We start from the raw sequence: 20,038 nt of genomic DNA on the forward strand, positions 1-20,038 counted from the left end.
GTCTAAAATATAAAAAATATTCTGGTTTGTTTAACACTTTTTTGGTCACTACGTAATTCCACATGTGTTCCTTCATGGTTTTGATGTTTTCAATATTAATCTACAATGTAAAAAATAATGAAAATAAAGAAAAACCATTGAATGAGAAGGTGTGTCCAAACTTTTGACTGGTACTGTGCGTCCAGATGGGTTAAGTAGCTTTGCAATTTGTCTTAGCAAACTGTGAAATATATACATAACATGCACTTTGACATCAGCTTTTTTAGTCATTATTGAAGGCTCTGTATTGTAGGAAATGGCATTTTCAGGTATATTAGAATAAAATTTTCCTGCTATACCTCCCCTTGTCCATCACTTATCATGCACCCCCACTGTTAACTATAACCAGGCCTCCAGTGCACGCTGGATGACTACACACCATCACCACATATTCCTCATAATCTTTCTGGCAAACCGCCTTTGTTCACTCATTTGGGTTTGCCTCCTTCTGAGCCAGAATTTACGCCGTGTGTCAAGGGAACCCAGCCAGGGATTCACTGCGGTGGCTCTCAGGCCAAGAGAAAACAAAGAAGAACAAACCAAACAAAATAGTGACGAGGATACATTGCTTAAGAAAGCATCATCACATGAATTTCCCCGAGTGGTTTGGCAGCATCAGTGCAGGATGTTGTTACTTGAAATTCAGTGTTATAAGGATTTGCCAACGTTTGCAAGAAAAGTAAAAACATTTAGTAGTCTCTGACAGAAGAAACCATATACAGTATGTAGGGCTCTGTATGAACTGATTCTCTTTACCCACTTTGTGCATTTCTAATATTAAATATACAAGTGTACAGGTTATAACAGAAAGAGGAAACAAGAGATAAATGAACAAGACTAAGCTTTAGATGCTTAGTCTTGTTCTGCTTGCATGGCTGTGCTAAAGCTGTACTAAAGCTGCATTTAAGCAACTAAACCAAAGTGTTTTTGGACCCCATAATGGTAATAGAGACAAAACCACTGAAGGGACTTCAATTTATCCTGTGAAAGATAAATGTCCATACAAAAAGCATATCAATCAAACCAAACTATCAGGACATTTACCTCAAAACAACAAATAGGATCATCATCTGGGGACCATGAAAGTCTATACAACATTTTGTGCCACTCTGTTTAGTAGATTTAGAGTAGTGACCTGCTGGTGGTGCTAGAGGTAAGATAAAGTTATTATCAAAGTCAGAGTATGCATCATCGTAGTATTCATCCTCTGGGTAGCATGAATGTCTGTACTACTGAATGTCATGGCAATCAAGCGAGCTATTTCACTAACAAACAAAAAGATCAACGTCATAGTACCAAAGTGTTGTGCTGACTGACAGGTGAAGTGAGGATCAAGTGAGAATGAAAATTATGCTCATATACATCATCACATAAGTAAAGAATTCAATGCTAGATCACATTTTTTGTCATTCATGACTCATTTAAAGGTTCATTTAAGGTCTGAATGTCAGTGATGTAGAATCAACCTCAGCACTGTTACGTCAAATATGGCCATGAATAATTGGGGCCAAACAATTTCAGTGATTTCTGCTGTTATTGTGTAACTTAGAATATAAAGTCTGGAAAGTGTAGATAAATCAGGTTTCATTAGATGTGGCCTATTGTGTCATATTGTTCCTTTCATTCTGTTTAGGTCCAAGTTGTCTTGGTTTACCTCCTCGCAGACAATATACAGCACAAAACATGACATGTCTGCTGAGATACTCCCATGACTGGGTTTAACTAATTAACAGTAGAACAATCAATAGTCACGACCTAACTCTTGTCTGTAATCTGCATTACAACCTTAACATTACAAAAATATTGAGTAAAGTTATGTTGGAAGACATGTTATCACTTACAGTACATTCCAATGCTCCCTTTAGATAGATAGCTTTGGTAAAGCCTCTATCCTCCTTTTGTATTTATAAATCTTACTGCATTTTATGATGAACAAGGAGGCCAGACACAGTCCTGTCATAACAAGATCAGCCACATCTCAGCTTTGTCTGTTTTGGAAGATGGTGCCTCTAATTCCAGTCTCTCTAAATCTAAAATTCCTCCACACAAGCTGGACCTGCCTCAGCTGGCTTTGTTGAAACAATGTGCTGTACTATAACGCCTCTCTGACCAGAAAAATATCATCCCAATCATTTAATTTGGACCCAACTACTTATTTCTGTCCAGTGATCAAGGTCCTGCCTGGAGGTCCTATCTGGAGTATAAGAACAATAGTGCGTGATGAGCCCTTAATATTATTGTTGCACCCAAAATGAAAAAGCTAGTAGAAATACACCAGACCCACTGCTCACCAAAATTCTGCCAGACGCAGTGATTTACCATCTGGAGACAGCTGGTTGATGAAGCTGTAGTGTTGCACTCTTCATAGTACAACAGAGATGCTGGGGGGGGTATTTTCTGCTCTAAAAACCATGTGGTGAAACCTCAGTGATCAATACAAAATGTTATGCAAAGCACATTTAAGGACAAGAAAACCAAAAGGTGGACGGAGCCCCTGAGCTTTTTCTCTGAGCGCTGTGGAGATTTGCAGGGTGAGCACAAATCTTTATTTCCATTGAAAATGGGAGTAAAACAGTCATCGCACAAGCCAGTTGCAGCTGTTTATCAGAAAGGTGGCCAGGTCCCTGTCCACCCAGGGCTTAACTGAAACTGAACATCTGCCTCTTATAAAAGCCCTGGAGGTATGAAGAGTTATTAATACTTACAAGGTTGCTCTGGTCTTCTCTCTCAGTGTCATTCCCCTTTCCCCTTCCCATCTCTCTACCCATATCTCAAGGTTTAAGTAAATGAGGCATTTACTATTGGCATATATACAGTGATCTTATCATCACACCGACCTTGTTACAAACAGCTGTTCGGTGACTAATGATAACTTCAACCTGGAGTGTGAAATGGAGAATTACAAGGTCATGAATTTGTTTTTTAGTTTCTTTCTCCTGAAATCATTCCACCATAAGCTAAAGCTCTATTGGCACATTATCTATGTGGTTCTTGAGTAAAAGTGATTGCTTCAATTTATTGTTCCACTTCATTCGGCTTGTGCGTGTCCGTGAGAAGCAGAGCCAGGTTATGAACATGGTCAGTGATATTCTTCCAAAGATAATGGACAAATCTTGGGTGGCCTGGGTCTACATTTCATTCATGGCGCATGACGCAGATTTTAGCCTACAGTTTACAATTACAACAGTTATATAGTTTCTCTCATATTTTATCACTCACGACCCTGAGGATACAACGATCCATATATGCACTTATTGTCTTAGCTACATGTTTGTTACTTTGGAAAAGTGAAAAAAGCCGCATGCAGAGGTGGAAGATGTCACTCTGTTACAAGTAAAAGTCCTGCTACTAAAAGTACATAAATATCACTGTCAAAATATGTTTTAAGTGGCAATAAATAAAGTACTCATTATGCAGAAGGGCCTCATGTAAGTCAGGGAGAGTAAAACGCTGTGTATCCTGGTTAGTTTAGTTGTGCTAAACATCACAAGGTGGTGCCCAGGGCAACATGTCCAACATAGACAAAATAATCTAAACAAACAGAACACAATATAATGCTCTCATTGAAGATCATGCACTCACTGGACACTTTACTGAAACAGAAATATGAGCTGTTGCATTTTTATATCATACTTTATTTTCAAATTGTGCAAAACATATAGAACCCATCCTACACCTGTATAAAAACAAGACACTTTAAACAAATTCACACATTTGAATCATATCTTACTGCATAAAGGATTACTTGAAAACAAAACAAAAAAATCATAGTATTTACAGTTCCCATAACTTTACAAAACCTTTCCCATACAAATTCCCATAGAGATATGACATAAATGCCTAGCATAGCAACAGGACTGAGGTAGAATAAAGAGATTAAGTTGAAATATGCTTGAAGGAGGAGATTTTAGAGAGTTGGTTTTTTTTTCTTGGCCAGGTATTTGTAACGTTTTTACAGTCTTGTATTTTATTCTGAAAACACGTGTTTGGCATCTTCAAGGAAACCAACAGACAGAGTGACAAGGCTTAACAGTACTATGATGTATCTGATGTTCTTTAGGACCTCAACTGGACTTTTGTTTCATAAGTTTCCACAAGGGGTGCTAACTTTGTTATAATGTCTTTTTCCTGTGCATTTAAGCGACACAAATTCAATAAAAAAAAAGGCATTGCCTTGAAAAAAGTATTCAAATGAGCACGGTGCCAGTGGCAACAGTGTCTCAATCCGGTATCGTGACAGACATCCCAGGTGTCTGTATCCTGCATGCACTGTGTAGTGTAATTTGTTCCAAAGTCCATAAAATGCAATTTGCTGATGAGAATCTTTAACACATTCACACACCTCAAAATGTGGTCTAGCCTCAACACATAAAACTCTCACTATACCTGAAACATGTGACACATTCATCTGTCTTAGGTGGGGAGGGGACAAATTTAGTATTTCCATATATCTTAACAGAAATAAGAGAAACAAGGAAATGAGGAGAGCACTAAGCAATACTGTAATAAATATAAATGACAAATGACGGCTTGTTATTAACATATCCACTGTCTGCGATTGTTATTGAATACATCCACAACATTGTCGCCGTTCTGAGGACCCATCTGCTCCAGCTTTCATGTACTACACACTGAACTTAGCAATGTAACACCTTCACTAAATCACCTCCACATGCCTGGCACTAAAGCGACACCAGCCCCCTGAAACACTATCTGTCTACAGCAGTGCCTGCTGCCTGAATACACTTCCATTTACCACCCTGCTTCCTCTCCTTTAGTATCTGTCTGACGAGTTCTGGTCTACCCAGCCAATAAAATCTCTGCACACCACTTAATTTATTTAAGTACAATTTAGACTAAGATTTGGCTTCACAGTCTAAATCTTCAAGAGCAAAAAGGAAAGATTATCCAGGTGAGCAGAAAAAGGCAATAATAAATCAGGAGGGACGTAAAAATGTTAATATATGGTTCTCCATTTTTGAATTAAAATATAATATATTCTGTACACAATGATTAAATACAGTGTGATCAATATACATTCTTGTGTATGAAAACCAATTCAAATTTGTAATAAGAACATCAATGTAAACATAATACTTTCTGTAAAGCATGTCTAACTCAAAACATCCAGCACCAGCTGTTCAATGCATCATAATATATAAAAAATTCTGTATTCACAGATTAAGTAAGTATATCTAAGAAATATCTATATCTGGAGTTAAAAGTCAAGAGAAAATAAAGGTCCGTCATGATATTGGACAACTTTTAGAGGGTGGCTACTGTTTATGAACTAAGAGGGAAATATGTTTCAATCTGTTGGGACGGTCTGTTTCCACTGAAGACACAGAGACAGATGAACAGCCATGGTATCCAACCTGCGGGCACTTCCTGCTCTTCAAGAGCAGCTGAGGTGACTCTGTTGGTCTTTGGACTTCTGAACTGGAGTCTCACTCCCTCACGGGAAAGACTCGGAAAGAGCCTCCCTCTGTGTTGCTCTTGCTGCAAACAGACAACATAGAAAACGTGTTACAATCAGTAACCACTGTTATAGACACAAACATTATGTACTAAATGGTAAAGGAGCTCTCCAGCTATTTAGTTACTTCCATGACATCATCTGGGTCATCTAAAGCCTTGGACTTTAGAAAAAGCCACACAAGTCAACTGTGTTCGCTGTGTACTGCTGTACTGCCTGTGACAAGTAAACTGGACGTCAAGTGTAAAATCAAAATATCTGTTTTTGTGATACTTAGAAATTGCTTTTTTACTGTTGTCCAAGTGAAAAGTGCACAATCAAGGTGTTCACAACATGTTTGGAAAAAGATGTATGACTCACTGTTGCCGTATGTTTGAGTCTGACCTTTTCCAGCCACCACATGTGTTAAACTTTATGACTTTGTAATTAGTTCATTAGTGGAGAGACCTTGAAGCTCCGCCATGATCAATAATCATGATAGGCCTGTGAGATCGGTATCAGATCACAGATAAATGTCCGTATAGGAAAGCACTGACTAACTGGCTGACAGCATTTCCATCCACGAGTAATCAGATAGGCTATGATTACTTCCACAGCAACAGAGCCCAGTCCAAACTGCCCACCCTGCCATGATGTTGGCGCATTGCACAGCCTCTCTCTCAGCCATTTATTGACCTCCTATCCCAATGCCCTGAGTGGGGCCTTCACAGGTCTGCATTAGATTTCATAGTAGTCAGACTTGGATTATTTTGGCCATTCAGCACTTTGCACACTCAATTGAAATGCCTGGGTAAAGTAAGCAAAGATCCCATGTGTGGCCCATCCACACACCAAACCACACCATTACTCTTACAACCCCACATGCCAGCAGAACTGGCCACAAAGGCTTCCTTGCCTAAGCTTAGTCCACTGGAGCCGGCCACAGAGATGAGAGTGATGTGAGAAGCATGGTGTGCATGCAGGGAACCCACTACATGCAATATTACTGGAGACATAAATCAAGGTTGGGCAGAGTGCATAAAAATCACCTTTCTCAGGAATATTTTAGATTCTCTTGTTAAATTTACTTGTCTAATTTTACTACAAGCTTCATGTTTTCATTTCAAATGTATCTCAAGGATTTCTTTACCACACTCCCATTGGTCAAATATTAAAGTCTGAGCTGAGCAAATTACTGAAGATAAATATTATTCTACATCTACACATCTATGTAACTTCCAACATAAAATTCAGTTTTTTTCTGACTTTTCTTTTTAAAAAAGCTCCTTACACTATGTGCATACATATTGTGAACAAATCTAGAGATTTCATATCTTTATAGCTGACAGTATAATAAAGCACCAAGGCTGTTTGTTAGTTAGAGAAACAACTGACCGATCAGAGCAAAGTGGTCAGGATAAGGAATAGCGACCTCATCTTCCTACGTAGCTAGTGACAGGCTATATCTTACATTCAGTAAAAATGTGACAAACAAAGGGCAACAAGCATGGCTTAGAATGATGAAGCGTTACAAACGGCTGTATATCCACATTTAGAAATATCAACTCTTAAATCAACATATTGTCAGTGATGAATATGAAAGAGGTTAAGTTTCATGCTCCTATTAACGACTACCACAGCTGGAGTGTCACACACAAATGTTGTGGGCATGACAGATCTGTCATTCTCTACCACTGATGATTGTTGATGGATATTTTGTTTTAAAGCCCTTACACAATCTCCCAATTGTGCCTAATTAGACCTCTTGTGACTCCATGGTTGCGTGCGGACTTGATTGCCTTTCACTCACCTGTCAGCTTTGCTGCATCTGCATCCCAGTCAGCGTTAGTATCTTGTTGAGAGTCTCAGAGTCTAGTCAGGTTACTATTTGTCAGTAAGTATTTTTGGATTGTGTCTGTTTTTGGTGCCTTGTCTTTAAATTCCCTCTGATTGAGAGACATTGCTCCATTTAGAAAATATTGACATTACACGGAGTCCTAACCACCAAACCATACACGCTACCTGACTCCTGTGAGACTTAAGCAGATAACATGCTGCACTCCTTAACCTGCAGCTTGCCTTTTCAGAAAGCAGTGGGGATGTTTTCACAGACCGTGTTTGACTTGTCCCAGAGTAGTGGATTTATAAAGTGCTTGTACATATATTATTAGCAAAAACAAATTCCCATACCTCAGAGTCATGCTTTGACACCTAAATGAAAGCTTTCATTACATCTACGAAGGCTTTGCTGTTTCACAGCTGCCACATGGTTTCTTGTTGGTAGAAGCTGGTAGACACACCGTGTCTAAACATGAATGGCAGTTCTCATTTTTAGACAACGCTTCTCTTAAATACTCTGCAGCTAGACTGCTTGGAGCCAAATCTAAAAATATAGATCTCTGGAAAGCAGATTATTCCCATTGCTATTTTGGTATCCTACAACTATTTAACATGCTGCCTGATCCTTTTGTTATCGGCAACAATCTTCATCTGGGAAAAAAATAATTAGAGTAAAAATAGTTGACCAGAAAAAAAGTCATACCTCTCAGACTGGATGCCATTTTTTAGGACTCCGACATAGTTCTTTCTCTTATCCAGGGGAAGAACATCCACAAAACCGCCGTCTGCCTTGATTACCCCTGCATGGATGGCTGCTTTACAAATACTGGAGCTCTATGAAGAGGAGATGTGGCAAAAAGGAGAAAAGCTTTTACAAAATGGGAAACCGCTTTTAAATGACATTAATATCTTGGTTACGCATTTATTATCAAAAACAATACAAAATATGAGTAATTCTCAGACACACATGTTAGCACACACACACACACACACACACAAGCACACACACTGACACAACCGCAAGCTTTGTTTCACAGTCTGAGCCAGCACAACAGGCCATAAGCTCTTATCAACAGTCTGGAGCAGAATCATTCATTTCTAGTCCAAACACAGATCACACTGTCTATACTCTCTGCCAACATTTTAACCAGATGGTTTATGTCTCATGCTTAACCAACATCTAGCTTCTGTAGCACTGTAGAAACACGTTTGGCTGCCTGAGATTGCAAAACTTTCTTGGGCATATTTGCGATGAGCCACACTGCTTATTCTGTGACTGTTGTAAGACATCGCAGTTAAAGATCTCTGGGGAGCTGTGATCTGCGTCCAGCCAGACGTCATCTAAGGTTAGTTTCATCCGACGTAAAAACCCTATTAAACACCACATCGACTTTATGTAACTGTGCCAGTTGGCAGCTACAAAAGGAAGCACAAGAGTGACGTGAATACTTACAAACTGTGCATCTGATAAGCTTAGACTGGAAGCTACTTTACAATGACTACACTGAGCATGATTGGTGACTCCTAAGGTGATGATGTAAACCAGTCTTCATGAAACCATTTCTTTCTATGCCTTCTACCTCTGAGACACAGCCACTAAGTCTGAGATAACTCCTGAAAAAGCCTTGGAGTGCTCGTGCCCCATGCAGAGAAACACATCCCTGGCAGTCTCTGGCTTACCTCACCATTACTCCCATTCTCCATGAGCCATATTCACACAGTGATTCAGTGGCTTTCCATAGCTACCATGCATCACAAAGCCTGCAAAGTCACTCTAACTTAACCATGCTGCAGATCAAGTTCTGCTTTCCTTTCTGTCTGAACTGACAGCACATCATTAAAAAAAAAATAGCACAGAAGTGGAAGACCTGAGCTGATCTGTTTGTTCATTCACGTGCACATACAAAACAGTACGTTACTTACATCTGTGTAGATGTTGTTTCCGATCACAGGTGACCAATAAGAAGGCTGAGTCTTGCAGTTGGCTGGACAGAAGATCCTGAGAAACAATTTGGACATTAGAGTGAATTTGCAGCAGAGTGGGATCAGATTTCATGGAAATAAGGATGGTTCAACGCACTGTAATGAGGTCGTGAGCAGGACATTTTAAAGAGTTAATTAATGTACAGTATTTGTAAAAGCTGACAAACACCAATAATAGAATAAAGCAAAACCTTCAATTGGCTAAATATTTCATGCTTTAGAGAGTGATAAGATTGTGGATGTGAGAAGGCACCTTGGACAGTGTGAGTAGGGCTTTTTGAAAGGGCAGATTTCAGCCACTGTGGTGTAGCAGTCAGCGGTCATATCTGTCACAGAGAGAGCACAGGAAAATGCTTAATCTACTTAATACATGTTGGCTGGTTGTGTAAATCTACATGCAATCAAAGCTCTTTTTAAAAGCAGTGCTTCACTTACCTTCCACTTTTGCCATCACAAAGGCATTGCCAGGTTTATATTTACTGTAAAAGACATCATGGTGTTTAGAAATCTGGGAAACAAATGGTTCTGAGAAAACCCAGTTATTGTGCAAAATGTGAATCACAGAAGTGGGGAAGTATGTTTCATAAGTGCCGATTGAGTAATTGATGTTTCAGTCTATTTGGGAAACTTAGACCAAGCACAAATATCTACCTTAGGGACTCGATGCCATTCTTTGTGGATCTGACAAAGAATGGATACTTGTCTGTCCTTGTGACGTCGACCACTCCTCCATTGTTGTCAATGGCTCCAAAATGGATAGCAGCTCGGCAAATACTTGATTGCTGAAACAGAAAAATGAACACTTATGAGTACACGCATTTATAGTATAAATTGCTGCATGATGCAAGATTTCATGTCGGACAGACTCACCACATCGTAAAAGAGAGTTCCCCAAACTTTCCCCTTCTTAGTCAGACAATTAGCAGGGCAATTATATCTGCAGAGGCAGGAAATCAGACAGAGTGAGCTGATACCGGAGTGTACAGTAAATGTGAATGAATAAGACAAAGAAGAAAAAATAACCCGACCTGTTGCATGTTGCGCCTCTACACTTATCTCGAAGTCTAGTCTCACACTTAATGTTCTGAGCTGCAAGAACAAGACGAAAAGTTAGAAAAGTAATACACAAAATATGAAAGTTTAAGTCTATTGTCGATCATTCCTGTAGTTACCGAGATAAGTGTTACTGGGAGTCTTTGAAGGTGGCACCCTGGGTGTGGTGGGCTTAGGAGTAGAGGGTTTGGACAGCGGTTTCTTAGGAGGAGATGGTTTAGGTTTGGGGGCAGGTTTAGCGGTGGTACGAGGTGGCAGTGGAACCTGAGGCTTCTCCACCTCGTTCATGTCCTCTGTCTCTGAGCGCTGAGAGTCTACAGGTGAACAAACAGACAGGGTTCCGGTTGGCAGCATGTTTAATTTTAACATCTTTCATTAAAAAGCATGTGGGTTCGCTCACCTTTGTAGCACAGGTTATTTCTACATCCTCCTCCATAGCTGGGAGGGCAATGGGAACAAGGGCGTCCATGCTGGTATGGAGCCTCACCAATCCAGTTGCCCCTGCAGAAGTGAACAGTGGACAGCTTGACTAAGGTGGAAATTAATCATCAGTCAAGCGTCACTGGGCTCATGGTCTTGTAATTACCTCAGCGCTCTTTGTCCATGGTCAACACTCATAATAGTCATTAATCCCACAAACTAATAAAAACACTCCTCGTTGTCTCTCAGGCAATTAAATCCTGTGGGCTGTCTGGAAAACAAGCGCCTGCTCTACTCTTATTTTTCTTTCCCTGTGCTTCATTATTATTTTTCTATTCTGACTTCTGGAGGAATTTTAATGGTCCCAATATGTCGTACAGACGTCTCGTCTACAACTAGCGCTACATTTCTGCAGTTCAGCTATAACAGGAACATACGCTGGAGCATTTGTCGGCATTGTAGGGAGGAAGAATGTAAATAAGAGTCAAGAGAGCAGAGGTGTTGAAGAACAGTGGAAGACGGAGGAATGTTGATCTTACTTTGGGGAATAGTTGCACACAAGGTAAACGGCGTTCTCCCACATTTCCCCCCACACGTTCATCCTTGGGCACACGTGCACAGCACAGCCCACTCGGTTAGTGGTTGCCCAGACCAGCTGTACAGAAAGAAAAAAAAGAATGGCCAAAGTTAGCACAAACAATTGCTGAGTGGACAGAGACATTAAGCTTGTAGCCTAGATTTCCTGCTTCACTTCCCCACTGCCCAGTGGTTCAATCAGTCATTGTAGAGGAAGCAACTAGATGGGCAGTCTCCAGTAATGGTGCCTCTGGGACTTCCAGAAGTGCCAGATCGGTTATCCTGCCCTCTGTGACACAATCATGATCATTTTCATCATCCAGTCAGAAGTGGAAAGAATGGGAGTTTTTAATATCTTAGTTTTGAAAGAAGCAGAAGTCAGCGTAGGTCCAGAACTGTCTAAGGTGAAATAAAATGCCTTATTAAACGGAAAGCTGCTGCAGTGGTGTTACAGATGAATGATGTGCCATTTGACAGCAAATACAACACAGCATGTTCCATAACTCCCCCTCACTTTCTTCCCAAACATGTGCACTCTCCCTCCTCAGGAATGTTCATCTTTTTTCCTGGTATAGTTAGAGGCCATTGGAAGCAGTGAGTCAGCACACAGACTGATGTGTGCTGAGAGCTGGTAATTCACCTCAATGTACTCTCAGACGGTCCAGCATTTCTCTGGACAGGTAGTTATGGTGTATGACTGCCTGGGCTGCAGGCACATCAGCACTTCCAGAAAATGAAAGACAGAGACAAGGTGATGATGCTCAGATTTGGCACTGTCTCCTCTCTGTAGCATCTTCAAAAAAAAAAAAAAAAAAAAATCCAGGTCAAGCAGTGAGGGGTGTCTGGTGTGTCTGGAAATGACTACCAGATGGCAGTGATCAGGTTTCAGGGCAAAGGCAGAAGGAGGAGTCTAGATGCTTCTGTAAACTCATCCCAGCAGCTACAAAGTAAAGTCTTAGGGAAGAGGAGGCAAGCTCATACATTTCAGTTTCCTTTTGATTGATATCTTCATTTTAATTTTCACTCACTGATTCTTCTTCTCTCCTTTGTTCCATCCATTTTTCTATTTATCCAGTTAACATCCTTGTATTCACTGTCTACAAGTTGCTATATCCATGCCTGTCACGTAACCCCGCAGTCCCTCCGCAACTATGCCCATAAATACTGTGAAATATCATACAGGCTGCACACCACCTGATACTGCCCTGCAACACCTGTCAAGTGACATGTGCTGCATATTAGAGATAAAAGAAGCCTTAACAGATTGTATCAAAGGTATAGCAGAAATTGGACGGTTCAACCTAAAGTGACGCTTTAAATCTGTGCCAAGTTTTTCAGCTTCATACAACTGATCAATTCAAGAGAAGGCTTATAACTCAGTGCCAAGCGCTTTGTTAAAGGAGCACTCCATCGATTTTGCATTGCAATCTAATCAAATTGTTGGATTAAGGAAACCAGATATATTGTCCTTTTTATTCCACGCATTCTTCTTCCTTGTCAAGAGCTCACTTTTTTCCAACTACACACCCTAGATTTCACCCTACAAACTTAGTAGTCATCAGCCCCGACCGGTGCTTGTCAAGTGTCATCACTTTAGACCTCATGCAGCTCCCTCTGGTGCTGCAAAAGGTTTTATACAATTGTTTTTACATACAAGACTTTGAGACTTTGATGTGTCAAATTAGTGAGGTTCCTCATCAATATATTTTTTGTCTTTTTATTTTTTTTTCATCTCACCTGGGTGTAATGGGTGCACATGGGACCGGAGCAGCGTTCTGGACACCAGGGATTGCACTCTTGGGGGTAGGGATAGGTGTAGTCTTTCACCTCATCATACCAGGCCTGGACATGGAGGGCAGGGGAGCGGTATCTGTAGGGTACACACACACACACACACACACACACACACAGACAGACAAACAGTAGGCTCAGTCACGGGCCATCCAGGTACCACGGGCAAAAGGGAAATATCTGAGGGAGCTGCCAGGTGCTTTGGCTAGACTTGAGAAACACTGCATGAACCTCCCTGCTCCTCCCCCTCCCTTCAGGCCTCAAATGATGAGTCTGAATTTGACCTGGCACACACAACGGCAGTCTGTGCGCCTCCATAACAGGGGAAATCAAATCAGGCTGAAAAAAAAGAATCAAAGCAAACCTAAACATGGCTCCACAGCCTAACAAATCAGTTCTAGCTCTCATTATAAACATCTCTTTTTACGGTATTGAAAAGTGCTGAGCTTATAAATGGGGAGTAGAGGACGGATGGAAAAAAAGGACTCCACATCAGGGTTTTCTGGCACAGGCAGAAAAGAAGGGAATAGGGAAAGAGGCTGTGAGAATGAGAGCAGATTCCTGGAAGGGCACCTGCTGCGATAGACATACACTGTCATGCACAGAAGCCTACTGTGTCTGGCGTCTGCTCAGACACACAAACACGCATTCACACAAACATCAACCTTAATACACTTGCACTGAGTAGCACTGCCCATGCTTACGCTTCACAAATATAAATGGTCCAAGCTTTTCTTCAGATCAGTTCAAACCAATATTGAGATGTCGTATTTCCTGCTGTAAGCGGATACTCATCACTGCAGCTGGAGACGAGAAACGACTTCTTGCAACATTGACAGCTCGGAAAAGACTTTAATAAAACAGTAATAAAAAAAAAAAAGAAGAGCATAGACCTGACGATTATGTGAGAGAACAAGGGAGAATTACTGTTTGTGCTGCCTGGGCCTGGACATCAACGCTCAAAGCTTTTTTGGCACCAACCAAAATCCGTACATAACATCAGTATTGTATCAAAAGTTGGCATCCAGGGTCAGGTCAGATTTGTAGTCTTGTTTACTCATTTTGTAATCAGATGTTTAGTGATTTGAAACTTAATTGTATCTTATTTAGGTTTGTGTACTACTGCTTGTGTTTAGACATTTCACCTTCGAGAACTTTGGCTTTGTTTGCCACTTTCTAATAAGCCAACCTTTATAAAGAGTTTATAATTTGTAACTTGAAGCTTTATTAATGTTAATTGATACTTTACTGATGCTTTACATCAGCTATAAGCCATAATGAGAACGACTTTTGAGTTGCCACTAAAAGTCTCCAGTCATGCTAGCGGCTCTGTAAGGCTGTACATGTAAGCATTAGTTAAAGATTTATTAACCAATAATTAGGCTATAAGCTACAATTTATATAGGCTTTATAAATCAATAGTCCTAAAAACCTTTCCCTGAAAAATATTGTTTAATATTTGTACTGAAAATTCATGATATTCAGCCGTAACACTGCTATTGGTATTTATAAAATCTATTCTACACTTTCTGTTACATTTTCACCTGTAATCATAATCAAACTAAACACAGGTAAAGTCTCTTTGGAGTCTTACAATAACATGGCTAACTGTTCTCGACAATGCGTGTTATTGCATCTCACCTTCCCCAGTGAACAGCTAGGTTTTGTCCAATGGACATGAGCAGGTCCTGAGGTCCGTGGTCCCACTGACACTCCTCTGCCCAATGCGTGGCAGACCTCTCCAGATCATCATCCCAAACCTGCACACATAAAGCGAAACAAGGAATCCACTCATGTTAGACACCAGTAGGAAGATTCACCTGCTGCATCTGCTTCAGTGTAAAGCCTTAAAATCCACATCTTGTTCTGACTCAGTAGATACCTAACCGCCACTTGTTCAAGGCCTCTGCTCCTGAACTTCCTTCCTTCCAAATGAGCTGAAACCGACCTGGACACAAGTACAACATTAACCTTAGACGGTGACATTTGAGTGGAGCAGCTGGTGCCTGGCCCTGGTCCACTACAAATCTCCAGCAATCACAGCTGAATTATCCACATTTCCTGAGTGGGTTTCTTTACAGCGGTGGAGAGGAGGGTGGAAAGCGGAGAAGACACCTGACTCCCACTGTGGAGGGGGGGGGGCTACGCATACAGCATGGCCCCTTGAAGCACATCACCTCAGTAAATTTCCAGCCTTTTGGTGGTCGCTAAAACATGCACACACAGACACCACTGTAACCCCAAACAGCCATACACTAACACAAACACACACACTGCTTGTTCGCTGGAATTTGAGAGAGCAGTGGGCAGAGTAAATCTTCAGACGCTTTCCTCCTCGGCTACAACCGCACTCCAGAGACACAGGCCGCCACTTTGTAGACCTCGTGGTTTTCAATAACCTTCTGTCTCTCAACAATAATCCCTCTGCTACTTTATCCATTGATGTGCCACGTCGTCCCCCATAATTTCCCCTTTCCAGCTTTATTCTCTCTGTCCTCCTTTGACCCGGCCCTCCCTCGCTCTCATGTCTTCTCCTGCACTGAGCTGTTTGCAGGTAGGACAGAGTCAGCATTATTATCCTCCTTGTAAAAGAGCGGCACAGCAGGTTGGCAACAGCTCACCATCATTACTGCATGTTTCCAGCTGAGAGAAAGGGTTGTTTTTATGACAGCAACACCACTTTTCTAGGCAGCATAAAACCTTAAACCCCAATCACGAGCCTCATCTAAGAGCTCAGTGTTGCTGACACTTCCACATTAAATTCTTTGTGATGTAAAGCCAAACGTTAAAATGATCTTTGTTGGTTAAGAATAATAGTGAAATATGTAATTAGGCTAATAGGACATGTCTAACCATGTACTCCATATTCGAGGAGGTGGGGTAGACGCCGGCCCTCAGCTTGTTGTGCAGTTGGAGGATCTCCTCACGGTCCGACCAGCGGATGTCCCGTCGGGTCCTACCGCCAGCTGTGTTGCTGGTGCTGTTCTGGTCCGCTTCTTCCTCGTAGCGGCTCAGCAGCTGCCTGAGCTCCTTGGAGTCAGGCAGGAAGAGGGAAGCTGAGTCCCTGACGCACAACAGCAGGAGGGAGAGGGAGAGGAGAGGGAGCCAGGTCATGGCAGCGCAGTTCATTCCGACACTTCAGCTGTCTGGGTTGGACTTTCAGACGACAGTAGACAGCGGCTCGTGTGTGAACGCTGCTCCTCAGAAACCCAGACAAAACCTGCAGGGGGTGAGGAAACATTTAATGAGTCTTTCCCCACTGTGTGAGTCAACAAAGCAGGGCACCGATTACAAAATATGGGCGTACAGATTGCTAAAGTAATGCAAGCTGCCAATTGAATAGACACACACGGAAACATGCAGGTTTACAAAGTATTACAAGTATGAAAAGTAGAGGGGATTGCCCAGCAAGACTTTCCATCAGTGTCACCTCTCAGCATTTTCTGATAAATTATTGATATGGAAATATGTAGGTCTTCATTCTTTCCCTTGTATTGTGTTACTTTATGATGTTCAGTAGTAAACTGTCCTCCCTCAACACTTCTGCTTTCTGTAAGTTCATGGCTGTTGCATAAAACCTATCACTAATTTATGAAGTGCACTAACAGAATCTGAGGCAATCCAATACAACTGCATGGCAATAAGTCCTTCCTTTAGGGAGCTTTGGATGTTCAGTTATTGATTACACTGAGGTTGTTTTTGAGGCGCTGTACTGGAGTGAATTACACTGAAAGGTGCCTCCACCTTATGTATGTAAATGAGCAAAACACAAAACACTGCTCATTATGATGCAATTGAACTCCTACAGCCTCAATTATCACCACAGACTTTAATGGGAAGCAGATCATTATAAGCATGCAGAGCTGTTGCACTGAATTGCATCGTATTCTGTATATTAGTGTTTATGATCAAATCAAGCTTTTTGTTAAAGGTGATTATGTATATTTAAAAGGTATGTTCTCCTCTTTCTGTACACATACTGTGATGTATCATGGACATTTGTCTTATTGCACTATGTAACTGGTCACAACACGATGAATGAACATCATATGACAATATATTATGACAGCATATTGTTACATTATCATTCTGTGAGTGATCCTCTAATTACAAACCCCAATTTCTGTGTGTGCCAAAGTCTCATTAATATCAGTTATTTTCCTATAGACCCAAAAATAACATTACCTGTACCATCATTAACAAACCAGTTAGCTTCTACATCCGAAAAATGAACTCTGTTTAAATGACTTTGAGAAATCAGACAAAGATTTAAGTTTATTTAACCCTTACAGCCTGATTAGCAACATTTTAGTCAAAGTTCTTTAAAAAGCCTCTACCCAGAAATAATATAGCTTTATGAACCTGTCATTATCAGTACATGTAACACTGACTTTGCTTTAGACTTGCAATGTAGCTATGTAGAGTATAATGAGAAATCTACCTCTCCTCCTCTCCTGACTCTCTCTGATTATTTTCTAACCAAACTGAGTAGCAGGGTGGGACACTGAGGAGGCAGAGCCAAGATCAGGTTGTCAAGCTTTCACCCTGCTTTGAGCTAAACACTGCATTCTCGACACATCCAGGGGCAATACTCTGCAACTGAACCCGCATCTGACCTCCCTCTGGACGGCAACAAGCGAGAGGGATGATGTCCAAGATTAGAGCGAAACCAAATGTCACAAAGTTTTATAAAGAGAGAAGAGCAGTCAGTCAGTGTGATCAGAGAAGAAAGAAAAAAAATAAGCCAAGCCCCAGCTCGCACTGGTTGCTCTTATCCTTGAATCCCTTCACCTCTTTCCCTCTGGCTGAAAAGGCAGCTTGAGGTCTGGCACCGGCTTTGAGTCAACATGCTGTGCCAGCTCTGGGCACTGCGAGCCAGCGGGCAGCTCAGGCACCACACCCTTCTCCTCTGCCTGTGCCCCCCTTTTCACACTGAACCTCTACCAGCTTCTCTGTCTGGGCCCTTCTCATGGCTCTCATGAATTTTATACCAGAGTGACAGACAGAGCAGAAGACTCGGACACACGTTCATATCCACATCTTGTTTATGGGAACCGAGTCCTCTCTGGCACAGGGGGGGGGGCTTGTATCTGATCTGACCCCCTCTCCACCTCACCACCAGGGTGAATGTAAACACATCTCATGTCACCATATAAATTGTCTGAATTATATAGATTTTCATAGATGCATGCTCACTTTTTCACAACAGGGAGCCCTTTAAAGATTTTTTTTTTTTTTTTTTATAATTGTTTGTCTCTGGAACTGGATCTTGACATATTTCAAATCTATCATAACACTTGCAAATACACTTCTACTTTGCTCATAAGCTTACTGCATGTGTGCAGCGTTTTCCATCACGGTAGCCACTGCTCTCCCATTGACATTTCCTCAGTGAGGCTGCAGACACACAATGAATGGCAGTGTCCTGCCAACAGTCTCTTTCACAGTGGCATGGTCTGGGACCCAGATCCGAAATATAACAGATGTAAGTGTCATAAGTTCATATTTTCATACAGAGCAAATCAACAAACCTGAAAAAGTAAAACAGGCTCACAAAGAAAGTTTAGCTTCACTTACACAGCATTGCGCCACTGTTTAGGTCTTATTTCTGCAGGTTGATGTGCATTATGAAATAGAAATATGTGGATACACTCTAGAATTGAACCCATCTACAACTCCTGCTACACGGACGGTCTACCTGCAAGCTTCAACACAATTATGCTGCAAATGAATGTGTGTAATACCTCATCTTGCTCACCTCTGTCTTGCTCAGTTAGTATCCAGTTGTTTGAATATGTCGGAGCCGTTTTCCTGTGCGCGCAGGAGAGCTGTATTATTCCCCTGTGAGAGGACCAGGCTGCTGCTTGTTGGCCGTGTTCCCTGAAGCACATAGGAGCTGTGTAACTCCTGAGCAGCTCAGAGCGCCTTATATAGAGAAGGAGACCCTCAGGACCAAGGGAAAAAATTACTGTCTCTCCTCACTCCCCCACTCGCCAGCCTCCCTAAAGTAGGCTATGTTCTTAGCAGAGCGCGCACAGGGCGCGCACTGACGAGCAGCCTGATGTCAGAGAGAAAAACTACAAATACAGTAAATCATCGAGCTGTCAGGCGGGCTGGCAGATCACCATCTCTGAGCCACGTTTGGCTGCCAGTTATTTCCCAGATATGTGTCTTCATCAGCAGCCACAGACACGCGCCAAACACGATAACAAACACGGACAGCGGAGAACAGGGAGATACATCAATAAAATAAGAGTAAAAAAGAAAGAAAGATGGTGTTATGTTCAATGTTCTAAGTCATCTTTATCATTTGCCCATTCTCTCCACCAGCAGCTTTTATAAGGGCTAAATGGGGTTTAATGACGTTATTAATGCTTAACGGATAAACCAAAAATTACTTTTGCCAGATTATGAAAATCCTTTGGCTGGAATGTATATATATGTATTTCAGTAATAATGCAGGTGTAAATCTTGGTAATCCATACACACAAATCTTTGTAGTGATAAGTTAAAGAAAAAACTAGTGTTACTACTTGAGATGCATAAAAAAAAAAAAAAAAGAAATCAATCAAATGATTACAGGGACCTTTTCTAAAGGTCAAACAAGGCACCATGTCCTGGTTTTCATTCTAAAATAAAGTACAACACTACAGTCACACAACAAAGCAATCAGATCCTGGTGATCTCAATCTTACGGATCAGTTATCCAAACATAAACCCAGTCAGATGTAGGAAACGAGAGAGAGAGATAACATCATAATTTTACAGATCATACATAAAGCCTGTAGCATTTGTGTGGCATCGCAGCTCATTGTAACTTGATTTAGACTTAACTTAGGTTTTGTAGTTTTTCTGGAGAAAAAACCATGAACACTTACACCC

At 41.3% G+C, this 20,038-nt stretch overlaps 1 protein-coding gene across 1 annotated transcript; it reads right to left on the reverse strand.

Moving 5' to 3' along the window:
• Positions 1-3,677: 3,677 nt before the first annotated feature.
• On the reverse strand, positions 3,678-19,062 carry crispld2 (cysteine-rich secretory protein LCCL domain containing 2). The gene is made up of 15 exons (XM_070847754.1): positions 18,915-19,062; positions 16,010-16,376; positions 14,798-14,916; positions 13,103-13,235; positions 11,329-11,444; positions 10,770-10,870; positions 10,489-10,683; positions 10,345-10,405; positions 10,187-10,253; positions 9,968-10,098; positions 9,752-9,795; positions 9,570-9,642; positions 9,257-9,332; positions 8,037-8,167; positions 3,678-5,538 (listed from the first exon to the last, which is right to left on the reverse strand). The coding sequence occupies exons 2-15, from the start codon at positions 16,283-16,285 to the stop codon at positions 5,487-5,489; spliced, it is 1,575 nt and encodes a 524-aa protein (XP_070703855.1). The 5' UTR covers positions 16,286-16,376; positions 18,915-19,062; the 3' UTR covers positions 3,678-5,486.
• Between the last annotated feature and the right edge of the window lie 976 nt (positions 19,063-20,038).

Source organism: Pempheris klunzingeri, chromosome 1, assembly GCF_042242105.1.
Source record: "Pempheris klunzingeri isolate RE-2024b chromosome 1, fPemKlu1.hap1, whole genome shotgun sequence".
NCBI classification, from domain to species: domain Eukaryota; kingdom Metazoa; phylum Chordata; class Actinopteri; order Acropomatiformes; family Pempheridae; genus Pempheris; species Pempheris klunzingeri.